This window comes from Stegodyphus dumicola, chromosome 1 (genome assembly GCF_044657685.1).
Source record: "Stegodyphus dumicola isolate Sdum_Otavi_A_Nest chromosome 1, ASM4465768v1".
NCBI classification, from domain to species: domain Eukaryota; kingdom Metazoa; phylum Arthropoda; class Arachnida; order Araneae; family Eresidae; genus Stegodyphus; species Stegodyphus dumicola.
The window spans coordinates 185,515,406-185,537,323 of record NC_140768.1 but is presented as its reverse complement, the minus strand read 5'-3'; the positions used below and the strand labels follow the sequence as shown (position 1 = coordinate 185,537,323).

Here is a 21,918-nt window from a genome sequence, read left to right as displayed (position 1 = left end):
CATAAAGATGAAATCAGATGCATAGACTAAAGGAATTTACATAAAAGTGGTGAAAAATCCACATTCCAGACCTTCAATATGTAAGTGGTGTGAAAGGCTTACAAAGACTAATATGTTTCATAAAATTGTTGGCAGCAGGTCGAGCATAAGCTGTTGTCATTTTCATGTAGCATATTATCAGACTCTGGAAATTTGTTTGGAAATTTTTCAGTTACATATCGAGTTTCTGTATTTTTTCCAGAATATTTATTTATTTATTTGATTTTGCATCTAAAAACTCTGCCAATACTGGATAATTTTTTGTGAAGTAGCTATCATATATTGTAAATAGTACATAGCTCCTACTTGAAATTAAACAATATCATTTAGAGCCTAGATAAAACTTCTGAGTTATTGTTACTTATATGTATAAAAGAGAAGTTTGATAGACTATTTCATTTAGGTTTTATGGAGTATCAGTGTTGTAAATATTGTTTTGGAAGTCTCTGTATTTTTATGTATATAATATGAGATTACTTTGTTTATGAAACAGTTGTGGCTCTGAAAAGTACAATATATATTTAAAAATTGAGTCAAACATCAATTTTACAAAGGGAAATTCAACGTAAATATGATATTTCTGGGACTGCTGTATAATTGTGCTTTATCATAAAATTGCTATCATCTTTATGCAGGTCAACCAACTGTGAGCCAAAACCCTTGTAGCAATGGACTTGACCTTTTTTATGCAAATTAGTTTTTACCTTGAAAACAACTGGCGTCATGTAGGTAGTCCCACCACTGTGGGTACTAATGTGCTTTATTATTAGAGTAACAAATCAAATTCAACCTGTATAATTAGTCTTTATGAAAGCAGCTAATTTCAAGTTAATTGGTGTTGGCATTGCTAACTTCTAGAAGATATTGATGCTGATAAAATAGGAGCATTGTGATTTCTTACAGTGTTAAAAACTGTTGGAAAATAGAATGACATGAGTGACGGTTCGGCGGCAATAGATTCTAACCTGTGATTTCCTTTGAGCAACTGCCGTGGGCGGCATCCTGTTTCACGAAGGCGGCATCAATATAAGTGTTTTTCTAGAATTAGCGGCGATGTTTTTCCAAGCTGTGATCTCTCGTGTGTAACTACAGTGAGCGGCTTTTGCCGGTTTAAGTACACTCAAGGATTTAGTTTAATTTTTCAGGTGCCTTCCTGACCACACAGCATGGACTTATTGATAGTGAAGTGAATTTCATAATAACCGCGTAGTTTCTGTTCTGTGATATGTTTTTCGCATATTGAATGTCAGTATTTAAAGATCAGGTAAAATATTTACTGTATCATTAATAGTGTAATATTCTTTAAAGGAAAAACCCTTGGGGTTAATGAATGATCAATTAAGTGTAATTTTTGATAATGATTATGTTACATTCTTTAAGTTTCTGATATTGATTAAATTTATTCATTGTGTTTTTATTTTTATATATATTGTTAATAAATTGGTAAAGTTTAAAAACTTTTGTCTTCAATGCCTGCACAGTATATAATCTTAGAAAGCTTCTATTGCTAATTCTGCTAAATGTTTTTACAACTTTAAACTTTGCTTTTGCATCAAAAACTAGTCTCCTTCTATTGCTAATTCTGCTAAATGTTTTTACAACTTTAAACTTTGCTTTTGCATCAAAAACTAGTCTCCCTACTTAAAGTGGATGGGTCAGTTTTTACCTGGAAGCTTAAATGTGTAGAATCTTTATGGCACTGGACATAATAATAAAGGCAGTTAGTCTTAATCTGAACAATTTTGCATTGCATGTATAAGCTGTGGTTCAGTTGTCTTAACACGTTCCCTGCCGCATGGGGCTTATGCGCCCCATGCTAAACTTTCTGTTCTTATGCGCCCCATGCTAAACTTCCGTTCAAGCCATTTGGTATTATCATTGTAAAATGAATTTTTTAAAAATTCATTATGCAGTCAATTATGGGCATCGTAATACTACTGCTGATGCCCTCATTTAATTGTGGGGCGTATATGCTCCAGGCGGCATGATGCGCAATTTTTTTTTTTTCGCTAGAAACAAAATAATACAAAGTAAAGCGTGGGGCGCATACGCCCCACGCGGCCTGAACGGGAAGTCTTCAAAAAAACGGTCTGGCAGGGAACGTGTTAAGTATGATAGATATTTAGTTGCAGCCATTGAATGAAATTTTTACTTTATTATTTTGACATTTTATAATGAGTAATTTTTGTGTTGTTAGTCAAATGCTTTTAATTTTCTTGTGGTATTTTGAATTGAAAAAGTGTTATCACACATTTATTAAAAGAAATAAACTAAGTTTTAAATTTTGTCGAATTTGATAGTTTGCAGGAAAAAGAACATATTAACCTCACACCATATGAAAAGAACCTTGAAATTTGGAGGCAACTTTGGAGAGTAATTGAACGTAGGTAGGTATTTTTGAAATATTTCAGTAACTTTTATTTTATTTATGTGATTTATTTATCTAAAAGTTTTATTATTAAAGATCAGCGGAAGAAGCTTAAAGTAATAAAATGCAGCAGAATACTACTAACGAATAATAAATTTTAGAAATAGAAATAAATCACTCATTTTCAGATTCACTATATTCCTATATTCTATATTGCATGTGCAGTTCAATCTCACCATCATAAATTCTGAGGAAGCAGAAGTTTAGTTCACCATATCTGATTCTATAAGAGAAAGGAATTATCTCATGAAAACATGTAAAAACTAAATTATGTTTCCCCCACCCACCCCGAAAAAAATTGTTCATCATTATTACATCTTGCCATATAAAAAATCATTTAAGATTGTATTAAAATTATTATTATGTGGTTATTAAATTTGTTGGTTGTTCTTTTCCAGTTTAAGTATATGTTAATAATTTTGTCCAACAAATTTACTCGGCATCAGTATCATGGTTACGGCCTTTCTTCTGAGTTACATATTTATAAAATGAATAATAGAATTTGATTGTAAAATGAATGTCAGTCTAAGTTTGAAATTTGCTTAATTTTAGATTTCAGATTCTTCTGAGGTTTGTCTTTTGTATGTAATGTGGGGTGGTTTAAAAAAAAAACAAAAGAAAATAATAATTTTAAAAAAAATCCAAAAGGTTTTAGATTTTAAATTACGTCCAAAGGGGCTTTTTTTTTTTAAAAAAAATGTTTTGTGTGTTACCTTTATTTATTAAATATCGTGTTCTTTGCACTTAAACCATAAATTTCAGTTCAATAGCAATGTCGCAAAATAATTTTAAAATGAGCCTATCTTTAAAATTTCCGATACACAGTTCCGCACGCTGGAGATAAAAAGGTTTTTTTCCTCCGTAGATTGTTGCCATTGCTCGCTTTCAAATCGTTGAGTTTGTTACTCAATGCATTAAAGTTTTATAAAATATGAAATCGATAATAAAACAAATTTCAAATTTCGGCTTCAACTTGCCCATATTCACAATAGGATTACGTCATTCAAAATTCGATGGCTCTATGTACAGTTGTTTTATCACAATGTGAAAAATATACATACATTTATGCAGATTTTTCATTATTTAATTTCTTCAAATATAATGCAGGACTCTAACATTTGGTGGCAACAGTTTGAAAAGTGAAACAGACATTTATAGTGATTCAACGCAAAATCGCAAAATGAAAACAGTAGTCCTTCAGGGACAAAGTTCCTTTGGACTAATAATTGATCCATAAAATATAAAAATGCTAAAAGTGAATTACAAGAAATATTGAAGAATTCACCTGTAATTTTTACTTAAAATTCTAAGTACAAAAATAAACTAATTTTCAGCTGACATGATGCAGACTGTAGAAAAATATCCATACTTTTGTCGAAAAACTAAAGATAAATTTATTTTCAGTTCTATAGTTTGTATGAATGAAAACTTATTAAGGACTTGCATTGCAGCCTTGGCATCCACTGTGCTAAAAACTTTTCTGTGTGTCACTGATCTGCCCATTTTCTCGGCATCAGAAGAAATGCTAGGGTACTGATTTCTGTGTTTTCTGTACCTCAAAATTACCTGAAATTTTAATCATTTCAACCTTCTGGGCACCAGAAAGTTAAAATTATTGTTATTATCATTTTAAAGCTGCAACTATACCGTTCAGAACTAAAATAGTTTTGAAGCGAGAAATCTTCTTTTTTTTTTTTTTTTTTTTTTTTTTTTTTTTTTTTTTCCCTACGAGAGACATTTTTTTTGGAAATGGAGACATGTAAAACAATGTGTCATCTGTCATCTAATTGAATTATGTAGTGGCTGAAGCTTAAAGCATAAGTTACAGGATGTGATTTCATAAAAGATGAAGACATCAGGATGTTAAGAAATGGTGTATGTTGTTTGCAATTTTTGCATTGCTCTTTTAAAACATTAAAAATTTTAATTTGTTTAATTCAAATGCTTTGAATGTTTCTGGGAGAGTTCCTTACATCAGTATATTAATTATCATTGTCGCGAAATTTTTCAATTTTTGAGATTAAAAATTTTTTTAATTAAATTTTATTTTTATTCATTTACATTACTGACAGACCACATACCATAAAAAGATAGATTGACCCTCCCACTGTGTGCATATGTAGGTGGAAAGATGTATACTTCAAACACGATACACATACTTACTGCGTTTTGGTATTGATGATTCACCAGATCGCAGCATCAGAATTGCATGTAAGGGGGAGAAAAGCATCTTAATCCAGTGGTTCCCAAACTTTTATTTTTGACACCTTTGCTGAATCTAGATTTTATTAGGGTGTCCTATTACAAATTCAACAAGTACACTTTGCAAAGTAACAAATAATTTTTTCATGGTTTAGATAAAAATATATAAAACACATATTGAAACCCCTTCAAACCCCCCAAAAATGTAATTGAGCAAATTTTACCTATTATAATATGTAGAGGATGGATGCACCTGTTCTCAAAACGTGGAATTAAACTGAACTCACCTGCCCTCATTTTCTTTTTTTACACTGAGTCTCATGTGATACTTAAAGTTTTTTTTACAGCAATTGCTAAAAACCCAGCTGCACACAGATTGGAAATAGTAAACAGGATTATCATCTTCTGCCATAGGCAAATTAGATGGAGTAGTAGCATTCTATGGATCTTGAATCAATGTAAATTTATCAATATTATAATTTTAAAAATATTTATCAGACCAGGTGATAAGCTTTGGTAAGTGTTCTTCAGAAATGGATTTCATACCTCAAGAGAAAATGATTCCATTGGAAGTAAAAAATTATTGCACAAAAGTGGAAACACCCTTTGTTGCCATCTTTATTCCATTTTCTTTTCCATAGCTTTAGTTTTTTGTAATGAAATCTGAAATTTTCTCAAGTGACTGTTTGCTTCCCTGCAAGAAGGTATTCAAATCATTCAGCTTTTCAAAGATGCCACATAAATATGCTAATTTTATCAAATAAGCTTTATTTAATATACTTGCATTCCTCATATGTAAGAAATTTGTTTGTTTGCAGTTCAGTATATAACCATGCAAAAACCATCACAGTGTTCAACAAAGGCATGTGTTCAGATCCCATATCATCACATAGTTTTTTGGAAAATCTTACCTTCAGTGGCTGAGTTTTCATAAAGTGTTCTATATTCACTATATTTTCTAAGACCTGTCTCAGTGGAATTAACTTTAACTTAGTTTTAAGATAGGGTTCCATTTTTGCAATTCCAACTTTAACTTAATTTTGATCCATGTGCTTTCCTATCAATAACACAGGGGGCTATTAATGATACACTGGTTTTGCTTCAAATAAAAGTCTGCAGTCTTCCATAACAGCTGTGCATAGAAAGCTCACGATCAGTAAAGATCTCTAATGCACTTAGTCTATGCCAAACCAATTTCAGAAATAAAAGTTTTGAGCAAGTCTTGAGCCTTAATACTAGTGACACTCTTATAGAAGAAAAGGTCTTCTGCAATGTTATTGCCATCTATAAGCAATACACAATAAATTAATTGAGAGTCTATATTTTGATCTGTGGTTTCATCCACATACTAGGCAAATTCCTTGCCTTTTAATTTTTCAAATTTTTAATATTTTAAGTGTTTCATTACATGCTGTATTCTGTGGCTCTTAATGTTATTGGACAAATGACTTTTAAAAGTGGTTTGCTAGCAGACTTACCAATCAAAGTTTACTATATCTATAGGAGGTAGTAAAATGAGTTCTGTGATTGTATGAGGTTTCTTACATTTTTCAGTTCTGTGTGCTACCTTGTAAGATACTAGCAAAGCATTGTTTGGTATTAATTGTCTGCTTGTAAAAACTACCATTTTATTGGCCACCCAACCAGGTTAATGGTTAGTGACTCTGACTACCATACTGAAGGGCCCTGGATTCGAATCCCGCAGATGGCATATATGTTTGTAAATGTGGCATGGGGGCACTCTAAATATGTGGCGAGCTAAAATTCCCCTCAAGAAGTTGGTGGTAGGGGAAGAGGGATGGGAGATCCTCAGACTCGTCCCCCCTCCCAGGGGATCTCTTTCAAAATTGGGGGCAGAAGTGGTACAGTTGCCTGTATGGTGCCCAAGCATGGCCGGATTTACATATAAGCTACACAAGTATAGCTTAGGGCCCTCAAAAATTAAAAAATAGTATAAATAGTATTAAAATATATTATAACAGACTTTTAAAGTGCTCCATATTTCAAATAGCTTAGGGCTTTATTAAGTCTAAATCTGGCTCTGTGCCCAAGACTTTTGCTGACGACAAGCACAATCTTGCCTTCTTGCCATGATGAATTTTGTGGGCTTGCTTTGATATTACATAACGCAACAACCTTTTTGTTGACTTTTCTCTTTTAACTTCTTGCTAAAAGTAGTCATGAATATTACTAATGAATCTGGTATAAGTGGTTGCTAAATGGCACTTCAACTTACTCGATAGCATGCATTCTATTGCAGTATTTTTGTAAATAGCTCTTCACCACTGCTTTCTATCAACATAAAACCTAATTCCAAGTAGGTGTTATCATATATTTCATATTTATACATCTTCATGCTCTTGCTGTTGTTTGACAGTGGGCTTTCTGTGTTTTCACTCTTTTTATCTTCACTGCTGTTTATTAAAAAGCAATCTTTTTTTTTTTTTTTTTTTTTTTTGAATTGCTTACAAAGAAAGTGCTTCTGAATTTCACTTGATCACAAAATAGTAAATTGAGAGAATCTTCCAAAATTAATTCAGTGTTAAAACTATATGAAACCAGCATTTATTTATGTATGAGCACAAAGCACAGGAAATAAACTAGGATGGCAGGAGACATGACATCTAGTAGAACAAGAGATGGGAACTTAGACTAAGTGGTATGCACCTGCTGGTGCATTTCATTTAGCTACTAAGTTCAGATTAGTTCCTCTGGATGTCATGTTCTGTTAGATTAAAGTATAAGCATTTTTCCTGGAATCATAAATTCTGCTCATGATTTTCATTTTCCCCAGAGTCCAGTAGATCAGTTAGGACAATCAATGCAACTCGTGTATTTTTAATTCAATTGTCAATTGCTTCACTTTTAAACTAAATATATCATTCACTTTTTAAATATCAAAATGCAAGTCGTTTTTTTATTAATGTTGTGTGAATGTATAACTGCTGTAATGCTAATAGGGGAAAAATTGCTCGTATAATATTGAAATTAAAATAAAATTCTGAAAATTGTTCAATGTTTTGTGATTTCCCAGGGCACCACAGTACACACTTGTCTTAATTCATTCTAAATTTGAAACAGCTGTGTGTGTACTAGAGTTGTCAATCAAGAGTAGAATCTTTTGCTTTTTGGCTGAAAGTTCTTCATTCCACTTTTCTAAATCTTCTTCAGACAGTTTTGACATTATTTATATAATGCAATTAGATTTATAGGAAGCAGGAAGAATGTTTCTATCGTTTAAGCATCTTGGCTTCTGAGATTTTCCAATCGCCAGAATTGTATGACACTCAGTGTCATTCATATTGGCATACACAAGAACTGTGATACACACTTTTTGACATTTTTCAGCCAGTGCAACCTGAAATTTTAAAGTTTGGTTACCATAATCCTGTAGAACAGCCTAGTTTCAATGGTGCTAAAAATTTCTCTCTCTTGCTTGCCACCCCCTTCCTTTATTATTATTATTTTTTGTTTACTAGCAAGAAATCTAACAAACATTTTTTTCTTCATTTCTTGATATCTAATTTTAAAATGCTACTTTTTGGTAATTGTTTTTGAAAAAGTGTTCCACCACTTAAATCTATCCAGGCAACCATTTGAGCTTAAAGACCCCTGCAAAGTACCTGGCAAATTCATTGTCCTTTGTTTGAAGCATTTATCCAGGTACTGGCAGATTGCAGCTACTTTGAATGGTGAATCATTTCTGCAATGCTTCTGCAACATTTTTATGCTCTGCTTTTCTCATATCTAAATTTTTTCTGTATTTTTTTTTTGTGTGTGTGTGTGTGTGTGTGTGTGTGTGTGTGTGGTATCAACTGAAGGATGGGATAAACTGTAATTCCAACTGATATTGATTTGGCTGCACAGTCTTGTATTTTTCAGATAATGTTAACTTTATCTTCAGTGCAAAATACTTTGTTTTCAGCTTACTATGCAGATGAAAGACAGAGAGAGCAGCTATTGGTTAAAGAATATGAAGGTTTTGCTTTTTTCGAAAAGATGAGAACAGAAGATAATTTTGCCGCCAATGTATCTTATCCAGTGTCCAATAAGAATGCAATCATTTCCTGCAGTATATGAATTGTTAACCGAAGATTTAATAAGCTTTAAAAAAATCCTGTATCTTGCAAAAGACCTAAAGAATGCAAAACCCCTATTTGGAAGATGAACGTTTATACTTTAAAAAAAAAAATCAATTAGGATCAAAATTTTATTCCCTAAAAAATAATCAACTGTATGGCACCAAACTTGTAAGATTCACTATTACCTCTTTTTCTGAATAGCAACAATCTTTTTTGGAGCTCTCTTGATCAATATATTTGAATGAAATTATTAGAGAACCCTTTTACATTCTTTGGTTCATTGTTCGTATAAATTGCATACTCTTCTAAGATATTCTTATTTTGTCCTTGGCCTAGAATGGGGTTTATACCTGTCTTGCAGAGCTTTTGTTTAGAGACAGAGAAAAGTAGGGAAGAAGATGTTTCCCTTTAGAGATAATATGTGAATCCTAAAATTCTAAACACAGATAATTTGAAGTGTTGGTAATTTTTTCATTAAAACTTGCAGAAATTCTGGAATGAAATATGAAAACTATGAAAGAATTTCAATTAAAGATATCTTTAGAGCTCATTATATTTTATGTTCATAGCTCTGAAGGTTTGCTGTAGCAGCATAAAATAACATTGAGTGTATAGAAAATTTGAATGACAATACAATAAACAAAAGGTTTTTTCATTTTATTTAAAGACTTATTTATAAATCAGGTTCGTTATAGCAGGGTTTGACTTAAGTTTGAGTTATTCTTCAAAAAGTCACAGACTATTATAAAAAAGATTAACAGAATTTTCAATTGCTATTTTTATATCTTCATGGATTATAAAATGGATGCTAAGGATAAAATCTAGAGAAACCAAATTTTTTTTCTGAAATCAGTTTTTATTTTATAGAGAAATATGAATATTAATTGTGGTGTGTCTTGTTAGAGTTTACATTATTAAAATATTTAATATACTGTCAAAAGTCGTTTATTCGGACACCCATAATCCGGAATGATCTATAATCCGGACTTCAAAGCTACAAACTTTCTGCTCATGCGTCGCGTTGACGCATGCGCGTAAGACCTTTACAGCTGCGAATATGCATGTGCGCGTGCCCAAAATACGTTTACGAATGCGCATTTAATGTGTAACGGACGGTATAAACTAAGCTAAAATAATCTAATTCAGTTAATGTTGCAAATTGCGTTGTTCCTTAATCTTCGAATTGGATTCGGCTTATTATTTTTTGGAGACTGTTAGAGCAATTTTATAAAAGTAAGCTTGAACTTTCGATTATGTCAAATAGAATTTCTGATTTATATTTACTAATATGTAAAAGATCTACAAAGCGAAAGTATGTTTCGAAGTGCATTAAACAAAAAGTGGAATTGCTGCAAAAAATGGATAAAGGCATATCTTTTGTTTATCTAAACTTTAACGTTTGTTTATCTTTAACGCCGCGGCGCGCAATGAATTGGAAGTTGATCTGTCAGCGGTAACCTTATCTTCAGGACAGATGTTTTTATTTTATTTAGCTTATAATTCCTTACTAAATGTAGTATTTCATTCGATGTACTCCGTCTTTGATATGATTTAAATGAAATTCCTCGTCATTATAATTCGCTTCTGATAGCGAAGAAAGTGACGGAGGTTATTGAAAATGAAAAAATTTCGATTGACAAATTAGTCGGTATTCTCGACACAGCAATTATAGGACTTGAACAGCGGAACTTAGTAACTGAATAAGAAATTATGTCCGTTTATAGAATTAAAGAGAATGTATTACCACGTAAAAATGAAGCAACTTAAACAACTTACATTGAAAGAAAAGTTTAATAAAGTAAACAAATATTAAGCTTTTTTTTTTTTTTTTTTTTTTGTAAATTTTGATACCCTTTAGATCATAATTGTTCTTTATTTCATAAATTACGGTTTCATATTTTTAATTTTATGATTTCTGCATGCTATCTTACCAAACTTAAACTGATGATCTATAATCCGGAATCGCCGAAGTCCCGACAAGTCCGGATTAACGACTTTTGACTGCATATGTACTGTTACGTTATTTTCTTCCTTCTGACACCAGTTGTTACGTTATTTTCTTCCTTCACATTCATACGGGGTTCATAGATTTGGAGTGAATAACAACGACACTTTATGAAGTATTGAAACACACTTTATTTAGCCAATATTAATCAGGACAGCTCCAGTCGTCGAACTGTTATAAACATGCTGACACATTCAGCGACACAGCCTTCACACTGTCAGGCAAAAGCGGTGGAGATAGCTTCCTGGAAAGCACCAGAGTACAGCTTCCGACTCTGCTTGGTCGTTCTCGGAACTCCCAGTACTCTCAAGACTCTCCACGCTACAACTCGCGATGCACTCGACAACACACGAGCATAGCTCCCAACTTTTCGGTTCAGTCGTTCCCAGAGCTCAACATGCTCTCTCGACGATGCACTAACCGCGATACACTAACAGACTCCTTCGGTGCACTCGACGACCCACTCGGCACTCGGCTGTCAACTAGATTGACTCCGCACGGACTGGCTCGCTAGACAAGACACACACTAACTGACTCCGCAGGGTTTATATAGCTTTTGCTAACCAGCAGGGTTTATATAGCTTTTGGCTTGTGTTCGAGAACATTCTGGGCTAAACAGGTAAGAATTCGTTCCAGAAGGTTCTCCATCTGTCCATGGCATATCACCAATTTTGTCGCCAAATGTCACCAAATGGGTGATTTCTCACCAAATGTGGCAACCCTGCCTTCCATTGCCATTTTATGGCAACCCTAAAACTGCTTTGCGGGGAAGCCATCTTACCGTGCCTGTACATTTCGTAACAGTACGTTCTCTGGTATTTTCTGTTCAGTCTTTCAAAAGTCTCATTTATAATCACAAACTGGGTAAATGAATGTTTTTGAATTTTGTCAAAAAGTGCATCTTGATAGAAATCTTGACTCGTAGCTAATAAAATCATGTTTTTAATAATTTCAGATTTCCTAAAAAGTAAATACATAATTTTCTTTTCTTATATAAATTGTTTAAAAAGCAACCTGTCATCATTTTAAAATTATGTAGATTCCAATAATGCAAGTCATAAAATATATTTAAATGCTAAGAACAGGAATGTAAATCTATGAAATTTTTTTAAATATTTTGTATAGTTTAACTTATGTTTTCCTTTTAATTTAATAATTTTTTATTTTCAAGTGATATTATAGTTCAAATTCTTGATGCCCGAAATCCACTTTTGTTCCGTTGTTCTGACCTTGAAACATATGTGAAGGAAGTAGACGAGAAAAAAATTAATGTGTTGCTGCTAAATAAAGCTGATTTTCTGACTGAACAGGAAAGGTATTGCATTTTATTTTATAGTGTCAAGTTTTATTGCTGAAACTATTAGGTGTAACATAGACTGCTAATTAATCATAATTTTGATACAATAACTAACTTTTTGTTGTTTGACTTCTAAATTAATCATAATTTCTTAAATCAGTTTTTTATTTCTCCCTTATTATTTGAAATTTTTATCTAGTTTTGATGCATATATACATGTTTATTGAAAAATTAAACTATGTTAACTGATGCAGTGTTTTAAGTAAATAAAATTTCTTTTAACCTAATATATACTTATAAATGATAAAACCATGTAATCTTTAATGAAATATTATTTTTTCTCAGATTCAAAAATTATAAAATTGAAACTTTTTAACTTATTAACTAAAATTTTAGCATATTTTTTAGCATATGTATATGCTAAAACACATATCTATTCTATCAATATATCAGCATATGCATGTGTTAAAACACATATGCTAAAATGCATGAAATTTATTTGAAAAATTGATTAAATTTTTCAAAGTAAGTATTTGGTGTCGTATAATTTTAAAGTGTAAGATTAGTTTTAATGATTAAACAATTTCTTATCTCTTTTGAACCCACCAACAGCCGAGCAGTAAAGTCGCAGAACACTGGTAGTTTGGTCCAAGGTTCGAATTTTGCAAACGGGCTGGCTGCATGGGCGTTTTCATAGTTTTCTCCATGTGTGACGTGTATATGTGCCAGTTTACCTTACTCCAATCCTCCACCAAGGCATCCCTGCTCTTAGGCAGATAGCCCTCGATGCTTTACCATAATCACATAAACCAAACTTATTTCTTTTTCTAATTGTTATAAATATGTTATGTGTTCTTGTTATAATTAAAAAAAAAAAAACTTGCATTTTTCAGCTCTTGTGAAAATTTCTAATGTTGCCTTAAGTAAGACTTTTAAATTTCCATACTTTTTTTCTTTTCTGTAGAAAGTGCTGGTGTAAATATTTCGAAGAAGCTGGAATTCGGATAGCATTTTTTTCTGCTTTGCAGCAAATAAAAAAGGCTTCAAAGGTTGCTTTTATTCTGAATTTTTAATTTTAGTAAAAATAAAAATAAATTTTACAGTAAACTAAATGCATGATGAAACAATAAGTATTGAAATAAGTAACAGTAGGGTAATGAAACAGTACATAAAAAACAGTGTGTATATTCTTTAAAAAGCCGTTTCCATGTTTTTTACGAGTAAGATATTTTATATAATTAGAAACATTAGTGTTTATTCGTAAATACTGACAAATAAAAGAACTGTAAATATTCTTCTTAATAATTCAGTTAATAGTTACGTTATTAGTATAGTTGATGATTTTTTTTTTATGTCATATATTACATATGTCTACCATGTTTTCATTTGCCTCTAATTTGCATAGTTCAAGTGTGATTTGCAGGGATAAGGTATCGGTAAATTTTGGAAGCATGTATAATTTATGTGGGGGGAGGTCTGTATAATTTATGTGTGGTATATTTAAATGATTTAATAAATTTAAATGTAATTCTAGCGGTTTATATGGATAAATTGTGATTATGTTTTGTCTTAAAATTTGATTTTAAAATACGTGTTTGTGAAATTTGCCTGCAATGGAAGAAAGTTGGATAAAATTGGTAGTTCAACCTAGGCTTCTTTTCAGGTGAATGGTCTGGCTGCAGGCGCATTTTCATGGTTTTCCCTATGTGTAACGTGGATACAAGCCAGTTTCCTTAGAGAGTCCTCCACAAAGGCATTCCTCCCCTTAGGCAGATAACCTGTGTGTGCTTTGCCATAATCAAATAAAGCAAACTAAATGAAATTTCCCCAGAATAAAATAAAAAAAACTTTATCAAAAGTTATTCATTTTTTTAATAAAAATGAAATGTAAAATATGTATATATGTAATAAATAATTTTATGCAAAAAGTCATTGTTTTTCCCTCTCCATAAAATTTAGCCTACCAGCAGTAATTTATTCCGGAGCTTAAATCCTGAATGGGCTGGCTGCATGATTTTTTTATGGTTTTTCCTATGTGTAACGTATGTATGAGCCAATTTCCCTTAGAAAGTCCTCCATAAAGGCATCTCTTCCCTTAGGCAGATAGACCTCACTTGCTTTATTTTAATCAAATAAAACAGTCAGTCAAACAAACCATAAAATTTGCCAAACTGCACCTAGTTGTTTGCACCAATATATAAGTACCAAAAATTCTTTAAATGTTTTTAATACAAGTGTGTATTTTTTGATGAATTGATATGAAATTAATATATGAAAAAGAAGTTAGGATTTTTTTCAAGGCTTCATATTACATAATTTATTGTGTATTGCTTATTTAATTATTTCTAAAGCAAATTAATTTATATTATGGTTATAGCAACAAATATTTGATTGATAAATTGGAAAATTTTCCCCAACTCTAGATTCTGCATTAAATTTGAAGTACTAAAGAGGGGGAAATCCTGTATCCCTTTCCAAAATTTTGCAAAAGCTATATTCTGATTCCCCCCCTCTTTTTGTAACACTACATTTTCCTTAAGTGATGTTTGTAGTTCTTATTTTAATTTATTTGAAAGTGTTTTAGACCAAGTCTAAATTATGTTTCAATTCTAAATTATGTTTTAGACTTTAGTTTTTGTGTATTTATATATCTTGTTTTAATGCTTTAGGATAACAGTATAAAACAGACTGCATCTGATGATTCTTCAACTGAAAAAGCCATTCCTTCCATTTTAACTAAAGAAGGCATTTCTGGTATTTCTTCCACTTCAGTAGAAAAAGACATTTCATCCACTTCAGCTGAAGAAGACATTTCTTCTATGTCGACTGAAGAAAACACCTTTTCTGCATCAACTGAGGAAAATGTTTCTCACACTTTGACTGAAGAAGCCATTTCTTCAAACAAAATAGAAAACAGTCCAAATATTTTGTGCCAAGATGGGCTTATTTCATTTTTTAAATCCATTGGTAAATCCATTGAAAAAAGTAATCCTGTGTTAAATGTTGGCTTTGTAAGTGAAACTCTGTTTTTTTTCCTCCCCTCCCTTTAAAGGGAAACAAAAAGAAACAAAAACTTTTTCAGTACAATTAGTTAATTACTAATAGCTTTACATTTTTATTGTTTTGTTAGGCACTTATAATACTAAGCTAGCCGATGAATATTGTCATTTTTTTCTGCATCAGAAATAAAGTCAAAAAGGAAAACAGACAGGAAGGAAAGAGCTCTGAGTGTAAAATATATGTATACTAAGTTCTAGACCTGTAATGTTATTCAATTTAGCTCGCAACTTAATACGAGACGCTCACTGTCCTTACCATTATAGTACATGCAACTATAGGTACACTGCTCATAAAATGGGACAGTTCTACATCCCCCGTTCTACTGGGCCGATTGACAAAATTCAAATTGCGTTCTTGATGGCTCGAAAGCGTGACTTAGGATATATATTAGATTTATGTATAGTACTATTCTAACATAGGTATTTTGACACAAAATTGGACTTTTTCTGAAATAACATACCAATTTTTTTACATTTTTCGATTCTACGACTCAAATTACACCTAAATATGAAATTTTATAAAATTTGGAGGGAAATTTACAGAGAAATTCACAGATTTATGTTGGCACATTGTTTTCAGTTTGCGCCAAGAATAATTCACTTGGCAAACTTCTTAATATATGGCAACCTAGTTTCCTTTCCCGTGAGAGGAAAAAAAGTCACCATCGTTCCTTTTTTCCAAATACTATTCTTTATATTATAGTTTTAATTATATAACTGTTATTATTTTAAGTAATTTTTTCTTTTTTGAATTTCATTTTAATTGTTTAAGTTGCATGGTTTTTTTTCAAATAACTGTTTCAAAAATTTCTATTTACCTATTCAAACTACATAAATAAAGGTGCAACGTTTATTTTTTTTTAATTGTTTTCTTTATATATATTTATTGTCATTGTTATTATTTTAGGTAATTTTTAAATTTTTATACTTTTATTTTAATTGTTTGTGTTGCATTGTCTCTTCAGATAATTGTTTAAAATTTTCTATTTATTCCTTCAAACAGAGCATTTTAAATATATTTATTAATATAAATTTTCCAGAACTTGATTTTGTTTATTTGAATTGCGTTTCTTTCGGAAGAATACTTTGTAACCGACACTACGATGCGTTTGAAAACTGCATATATTAAAAGAGAAAATACAGTAAAGCACAGTTAACACGACTTTCAATGTTCTGTTCCGAAAAGATATATATAAATAAGAGAGATGTATAACCGACATTTTAACTTAGGATGACTTGCATACACTGCTTTAACCAGTTTTATCATTGTGCCCATTGCTTTACTCAATTTTATCCTACATTTGGTTTCTTAAAATGTTATTCTACGCAAAAATGTATTTTTTCTTCTCTTTTTCTTCAGGCATTCTTATTTATTCTTGCTCTTTTTCTTTAAACATTCTGCAAGTATATTAAAAAGCATCCAACTTTTCAAAATATCTTGATATTTCGGACAATCATTTTAAATAAAGTTATTGCCTTCCATTTCATAAAGGCCCACAAACGGCCGAGCGGTAAATTCGCTGAACACTGGTAGTTCACTCCGGGGTTCGAATCCCGGAAAACGGGCTGGTTGCATGGGCGTTTTCGTGGATTTTCTCATGTGTTCCGTGTATGCCAGCTGGTTTCCCTTAGAAAGTTCTTCACGAAGTATTTGGTCAGAGCCTTTATCAGTCTTTAGAGGCTAAACATTTTGAAGGTATGAGATGAAAGGAAAGACTGGTTTGATCAAGATGTTTTGGTTTATTTAATTATGACAAAGAACACTAGGGCTATTTTTTTTTTTTTTCCTAGCCTAAGGGGAGGGATGCCTTCGTAGAGGACTTTCTAAGGGAAACTGGCTCGTATACATGTTACACATGGGGAAAACCACGAAAACGCCCATGCAGCCAACCCGTTCGTGGGATTTGAACCTCGGACCGAACTACCAGTGTTCAGCTACTTTACCGCTCGGCCGCTATTTCATCAGGAGAGGAAAAAAACATCTTTAGGTGACATCCACATACATCACTGGATAAACTCCTGAATCTTCAAATAATTTGACTGAGAAAATCATGAGATTCTCCATTTATGATACAATATTATGTTCTATAAAGTAATTTAAATTTATGTAACCATATAGTCTAAAACCAGTCGCTCTTCACTTTAATCTGCAATGATATCGTTTTTGTCTTTTCTGTTACATAAGCTCAAATTAGGGTATTTGCTGGTGTACACGTCCAAGTGTTTTTTCTTTGAACACCTAAATTCTTTGAAGTATCCTGAAAGTATATTCAAAAGCGTCCAACTTTTTGAAACATCTTGGTATGTCTGACAGCCAAATTTCCCTGCAAATTTTTGCTTACTTTTCTCCCTAATTTTCTTTTTTCCTTCTACAGTTATTTTCAGTGCTCACACAAGAAAATTAAGATTTTTCGATTGCTAGACTTCCATAAATTTTGTATTCTTGTCAATTTTTTAAAATATCAATTACATGAATTGCGTTTCAGCTGAAGACAGCTTTTCATTTTCTAGTCATTTTAACTATAAATAAAGTTTAAAGCGAAGTCCAAAGGATAAATATTTTAATTGAAAGATTTTTGCTAAATGACAAAGAAAAAAAACAGTCCAGCAGGTTTTATTCTGTACCACCGAGTGACCCGATTCTTATATCGGCTAAAACAATCTAAATCATATTAAAGATCATGTTATTTTATAAAATCTATAGCGCAAGAGAAAAATTAGCTTCTTAAAACATTCTTTCTAAGAGGATTAATATAAAAGATTATATTTATATATATATTTTTACAGCTGGGACTTGAACCAAACTGTCAAACTTTTAAAGTTTAATTTACATGGTGTTTATAATTAAAGTGAAATTTGAAATGGTCATAAAAGGAAAACTACCGTACCCAATGTTATCAAACTTGGGAATCGTGTAAAGGAGGTTATGGGAATTTATTTTCCGCGGAAAAAAAAAAAAAAAAAAGAGATCAAAAACTCAACACCAGGGAACAAATGTCGCTGTATACAAGATTGTTAAATGAAATAAGACATAAAAACATCTGTTTAAAATGTGTTTAATAGTTTCCGAAACGTGTTACATAGCATGTTCAATGTAGCGTCCAGCATTTTCCGAAACAAGTTAAATCCTGTTACTGCATTCTCAACAGCAGCTCTTAGCATATCAGGAGGAATGTTACGGACATGTCGGTGTATCACATATTTCATTTCTGCCAAATTGTTTAGATTATCACCATAAACAGTACTTTTAAGATAACCCCATAGCTAAAAGTCACAGAGGTTGAGGTCTGGTGGAAAGAGGGGAATTGTTGGCCTATAAGACGTTCATTCGTGAAATGTTGCCTAAGTGACTGTGTGACACACGTGAGGTGGGGCCGAGCCCTGCATAAAAATCGTAGTATCTAAAATAGTATGTTACTGCAGTTCATGTATCACGAAACATTTTAACATTGACTCTAAGTGATCTGCAATCACGGTGGTCCAGCTGTCGACTGCTTTTCAGAGAAAAATGGTTCAGTTATAAAACTAGCTGTCGTTCTACACTAAACGGTATGCATTGACTGCTATGCAATCGAATGCAGTAGGAGAATGCAATGGAACTAGATAGATAACATGAGGGATTTCTTTGGCCCAAATCGATTAAAAACGTTTTGAATCAGTATCTTCATGTTTTAGGGCCGAATTCAGGCTTCAAAAATTACAAATTAGTGATCTGTAAGAAAACGATTTCCTGATTGTACATGCTTGTGCGAGTGATTTGCGATCTCACATTTTCTAATCGCTAATTCGTGGTTTTCACGGACGAATTTCTCACTTACAGGGATGGCGCACTCGACATTTATCGAATTTAACGCCTTTAAATGGTAATTTGCCTACTTCAAAGTTTCTTAAGTGTATACAACATATTAAACCCGTGTAGCAAAAGGTTAAGTTAGATTCCGACCCATATTTCGTTTAACAATATTGCATACAGCGCCATTTCCCCCCTGGTGGTGAGGTTTCGAACTTCCTTTTTTTCGCAGAAATAAATTCCCATGATTTCCTTTACACGATTTCCAAGTTTGATAACATTTGATCGAGTAGTTTTCCTTTTATGACCGTTTCAATGTGGAACTTTAATTATAACCACTCCGTATATTATTAAATTTTAATTTGAAGCTATGCTTTATATGTATATCATACGTAAATTTTTCGCTTTTGTGGAAAAACAAAGAATCGAAGCAAATATACTTAGGATAATAGACCAAAACTGAAAAAATTTCCCCTCCTTTCGAAAATAAAATATTGAAATTCGACCTTGAATTTATTGGGTTATCGAAATATTTAATTGACTTATCTTCTAAGTCCTAGTTCTGACAACAATTCCGTCAAAAATTCCGAATCACTTAAGCTGAGGTAAAAGATTTAGTATATATTCACTGTATGTTAATAAACTAATCAGAGTGTAATAAAAATAGATTATAGAATTTACGCTGATGTAACATTTTGTCTGACTGCACAACATGTAATGGAAGAGAAGGCTTGTAGAGATCTGTTTTTGACATGCCTCTAAAAGTAGATGTGATACTCCTTTTGTCTCTTCAATGTCAAAAAACTTTTCTTTGAGAGACAACTTCAGTTTTGGGGAAAGAAACAAAATCACAAGAAGACAAATTTGAAGAACATGCAAGACAATTGAATACACATACTTATTTTCGGAACACAAGCGGTTCTCCGATTGGTTATTGAATAATGAAAAGATGCATTGTCATGCAATACAAAACATTTGGAATACGTTTTCTGACTGAATAACGTAAGATTAAAAGTCATCTGCTTAATTCACAACCATTTACAAGTCAACTATTCGGGCAATTGCAGAATCGTTTTGATCCTGAGCTTTTAAGACAAACCTTATATCACTGGATTTAAACACTTCTTTAATCTTCCGAGAACATTTCTACTTTAGCTCATATTCCAAGAATATTAAGTGAATACAATTATTGTAAAAGAAATTGAATATTCATTTGCACTACGGCTTGGTAGTTTACTAACAAGTTAAGAAAACTTAAATTCTGCTTTTTGTGTCTAAGAATACAACAGAATTTTAAATATTTACAAATAAAATATTAAATTGGAGATTTAATTGCAGCTCACCAGTTGCCTAGCATTTGAAGATTGCTAAATACTAATTGTTTTTTGCGAAGTCTAGCCAGGCTGCATGGTTGGTTTTCATAGATTTTTAGGTTCTCTTTACAAAGGTTCTCTCTGAAAGCATCTTAACCAAATAGCTCCCATGTTCTTTCTAAGTTCAAATAACCAACTAACCTAGTTTAAGCACGATTTCCAAATGAAGTTACTAGCAAAACCCGATTACTCTTAAAAAATCAAGTAGTTTGCCAATCGGGAGTAACATGAAAGATACGGCGCCAATAATTGATTTGCTGTTACAGTACGCTGTTTCTAAATTTAGATGGTCATTCCTTAATTAAATAGCCCACCAGCGGCCGAGCGGTAAAGATGCTGAGCACTACTGGTAGTCCGGTCTGAGGTTCGAATCCCGCGAACGGGCTGGCTGCCATGGGCATTTTCGTGGTTTTCCCCATGTGTAACGTGTAGATGAGCCAGTTTACCTTAGAAAGTCCTCCACGAAGGCATCCCTCCCTTTAGGCAGATAGCCCTCGTGTGCTTTGCCATAATTAAATAATCCAATCCAATTCTTAATTAAATATAATTGATTTGTAACTTCTACTAGAGCTGACAGTAAAAATTGAAGTGCAAATAAATAATATCGTGTGCACTCTTGATTAACATAAAATTAAAAATATTTGCATTCAGACAGAAAGTTTTTTTGAAATATTTGCAATTACTTTATAAGAAGGATTTATTAATAACCGTAATAATTACTTATTATATTACTGATGATTAGGATTCAGTTCTTGACAATTACATTCTTAATTAGAATTTGAAGGATATAATGAAAATACGCTATGCTCAAAAATACATTTTAGAATAAAAAATGAGTTGATTTTTTGTTTTAAAACTTCTTAAATTCATTTAATAAACATCGTATCCTCGTTGTTAATTGAATCCAGTGTGTCGTTTATATAATTATTCTTACTTGTCCACAGAAGCTGCTGACTTATCCAGCCATTAAGTAGCTGCAGATCATTTCTACATAACCATTGAACTTCCATTAATTCAGTCTCTAGAGGGTTGTATGTTTATATCATAATTTGACTTATATAAATGATTATTCTAAATCTTATGTTTCTATAAAAATATACTATGCTTTAAAAATATGGATGATTGTATCAGCCGCTCTTTCAGCCACTTCAAAAGCAACAGTTGGTTTAGAAATAAATTATTTTGTTAATGTCATAAAATATTTTCATAAAATTCAAATAAACATTAAACGAAAATTCTCAGTTTTAGACAATTAGATTTGAATGAAGTAAAGTAGCAGACGATAAAACACCGAAGGTAAAAATTTACTTTTATTTTTTTTTTTTTTTTTTTTTTTTTTTTTCTTTATAAAGGAAGAAAGAAATTTAAAAAAATTGTTAAAAATTTGAATAATATCATCTATAATTTTAAAAAAATAGCTTTTCATATAGTATTAATAAATATTTATTACGCATCATTGAGGGAAAAAATTTCATATAATTAATTCTCTGTAAAATTTTACTTGAAATTTAAGGTTAAAAATAGCTGTGGCAATTCACTGTAACAAAATTCCATAGACCACATTTGGCGATATTATTGCTCAAAAAAAAGATGCCAAATTTCAAAATGCAAAAATATGTAAATTCATGTATATCTTAGAAAAT

At 31.8% G+C, this 21,918-nt stretch overlaps 1 protein-coding gene across 2 annotated transcripts in view; it reads left to right on the top strand.

Annotated features, from left to right (window-relative positions):
* Ns3 (nucleostemin 3) overlaps window positions 1–21,918 on the top strand; it is a 74,194-nt gene that overhangs the window by 17,401 nt on the left and 34,875 nt on the right. For both annotated transcript variants that reach the window (XM_085823725.1, XM_085823722.1), the window contains exons 5-8: window positions 2,340–2,426; window positions 11,928–12,071; window positions 13,018–13,102; window positions 14,723–15,064. In XM_085823725.1, coding sequence (XP_085679851.1) covers window positions 2,340–2,426; window positions 11,928–12,071; window positions 13,018–13,102; window positions 14,723–15,064 — 658 coding nt within the window. The remainder of the gene's footprint in view (window positions 1–2,339; window positions 2,427–11,927; window positions 12,072–13,017; window positions 13,103–14,722; window positions 15,065–21,918) is intronic.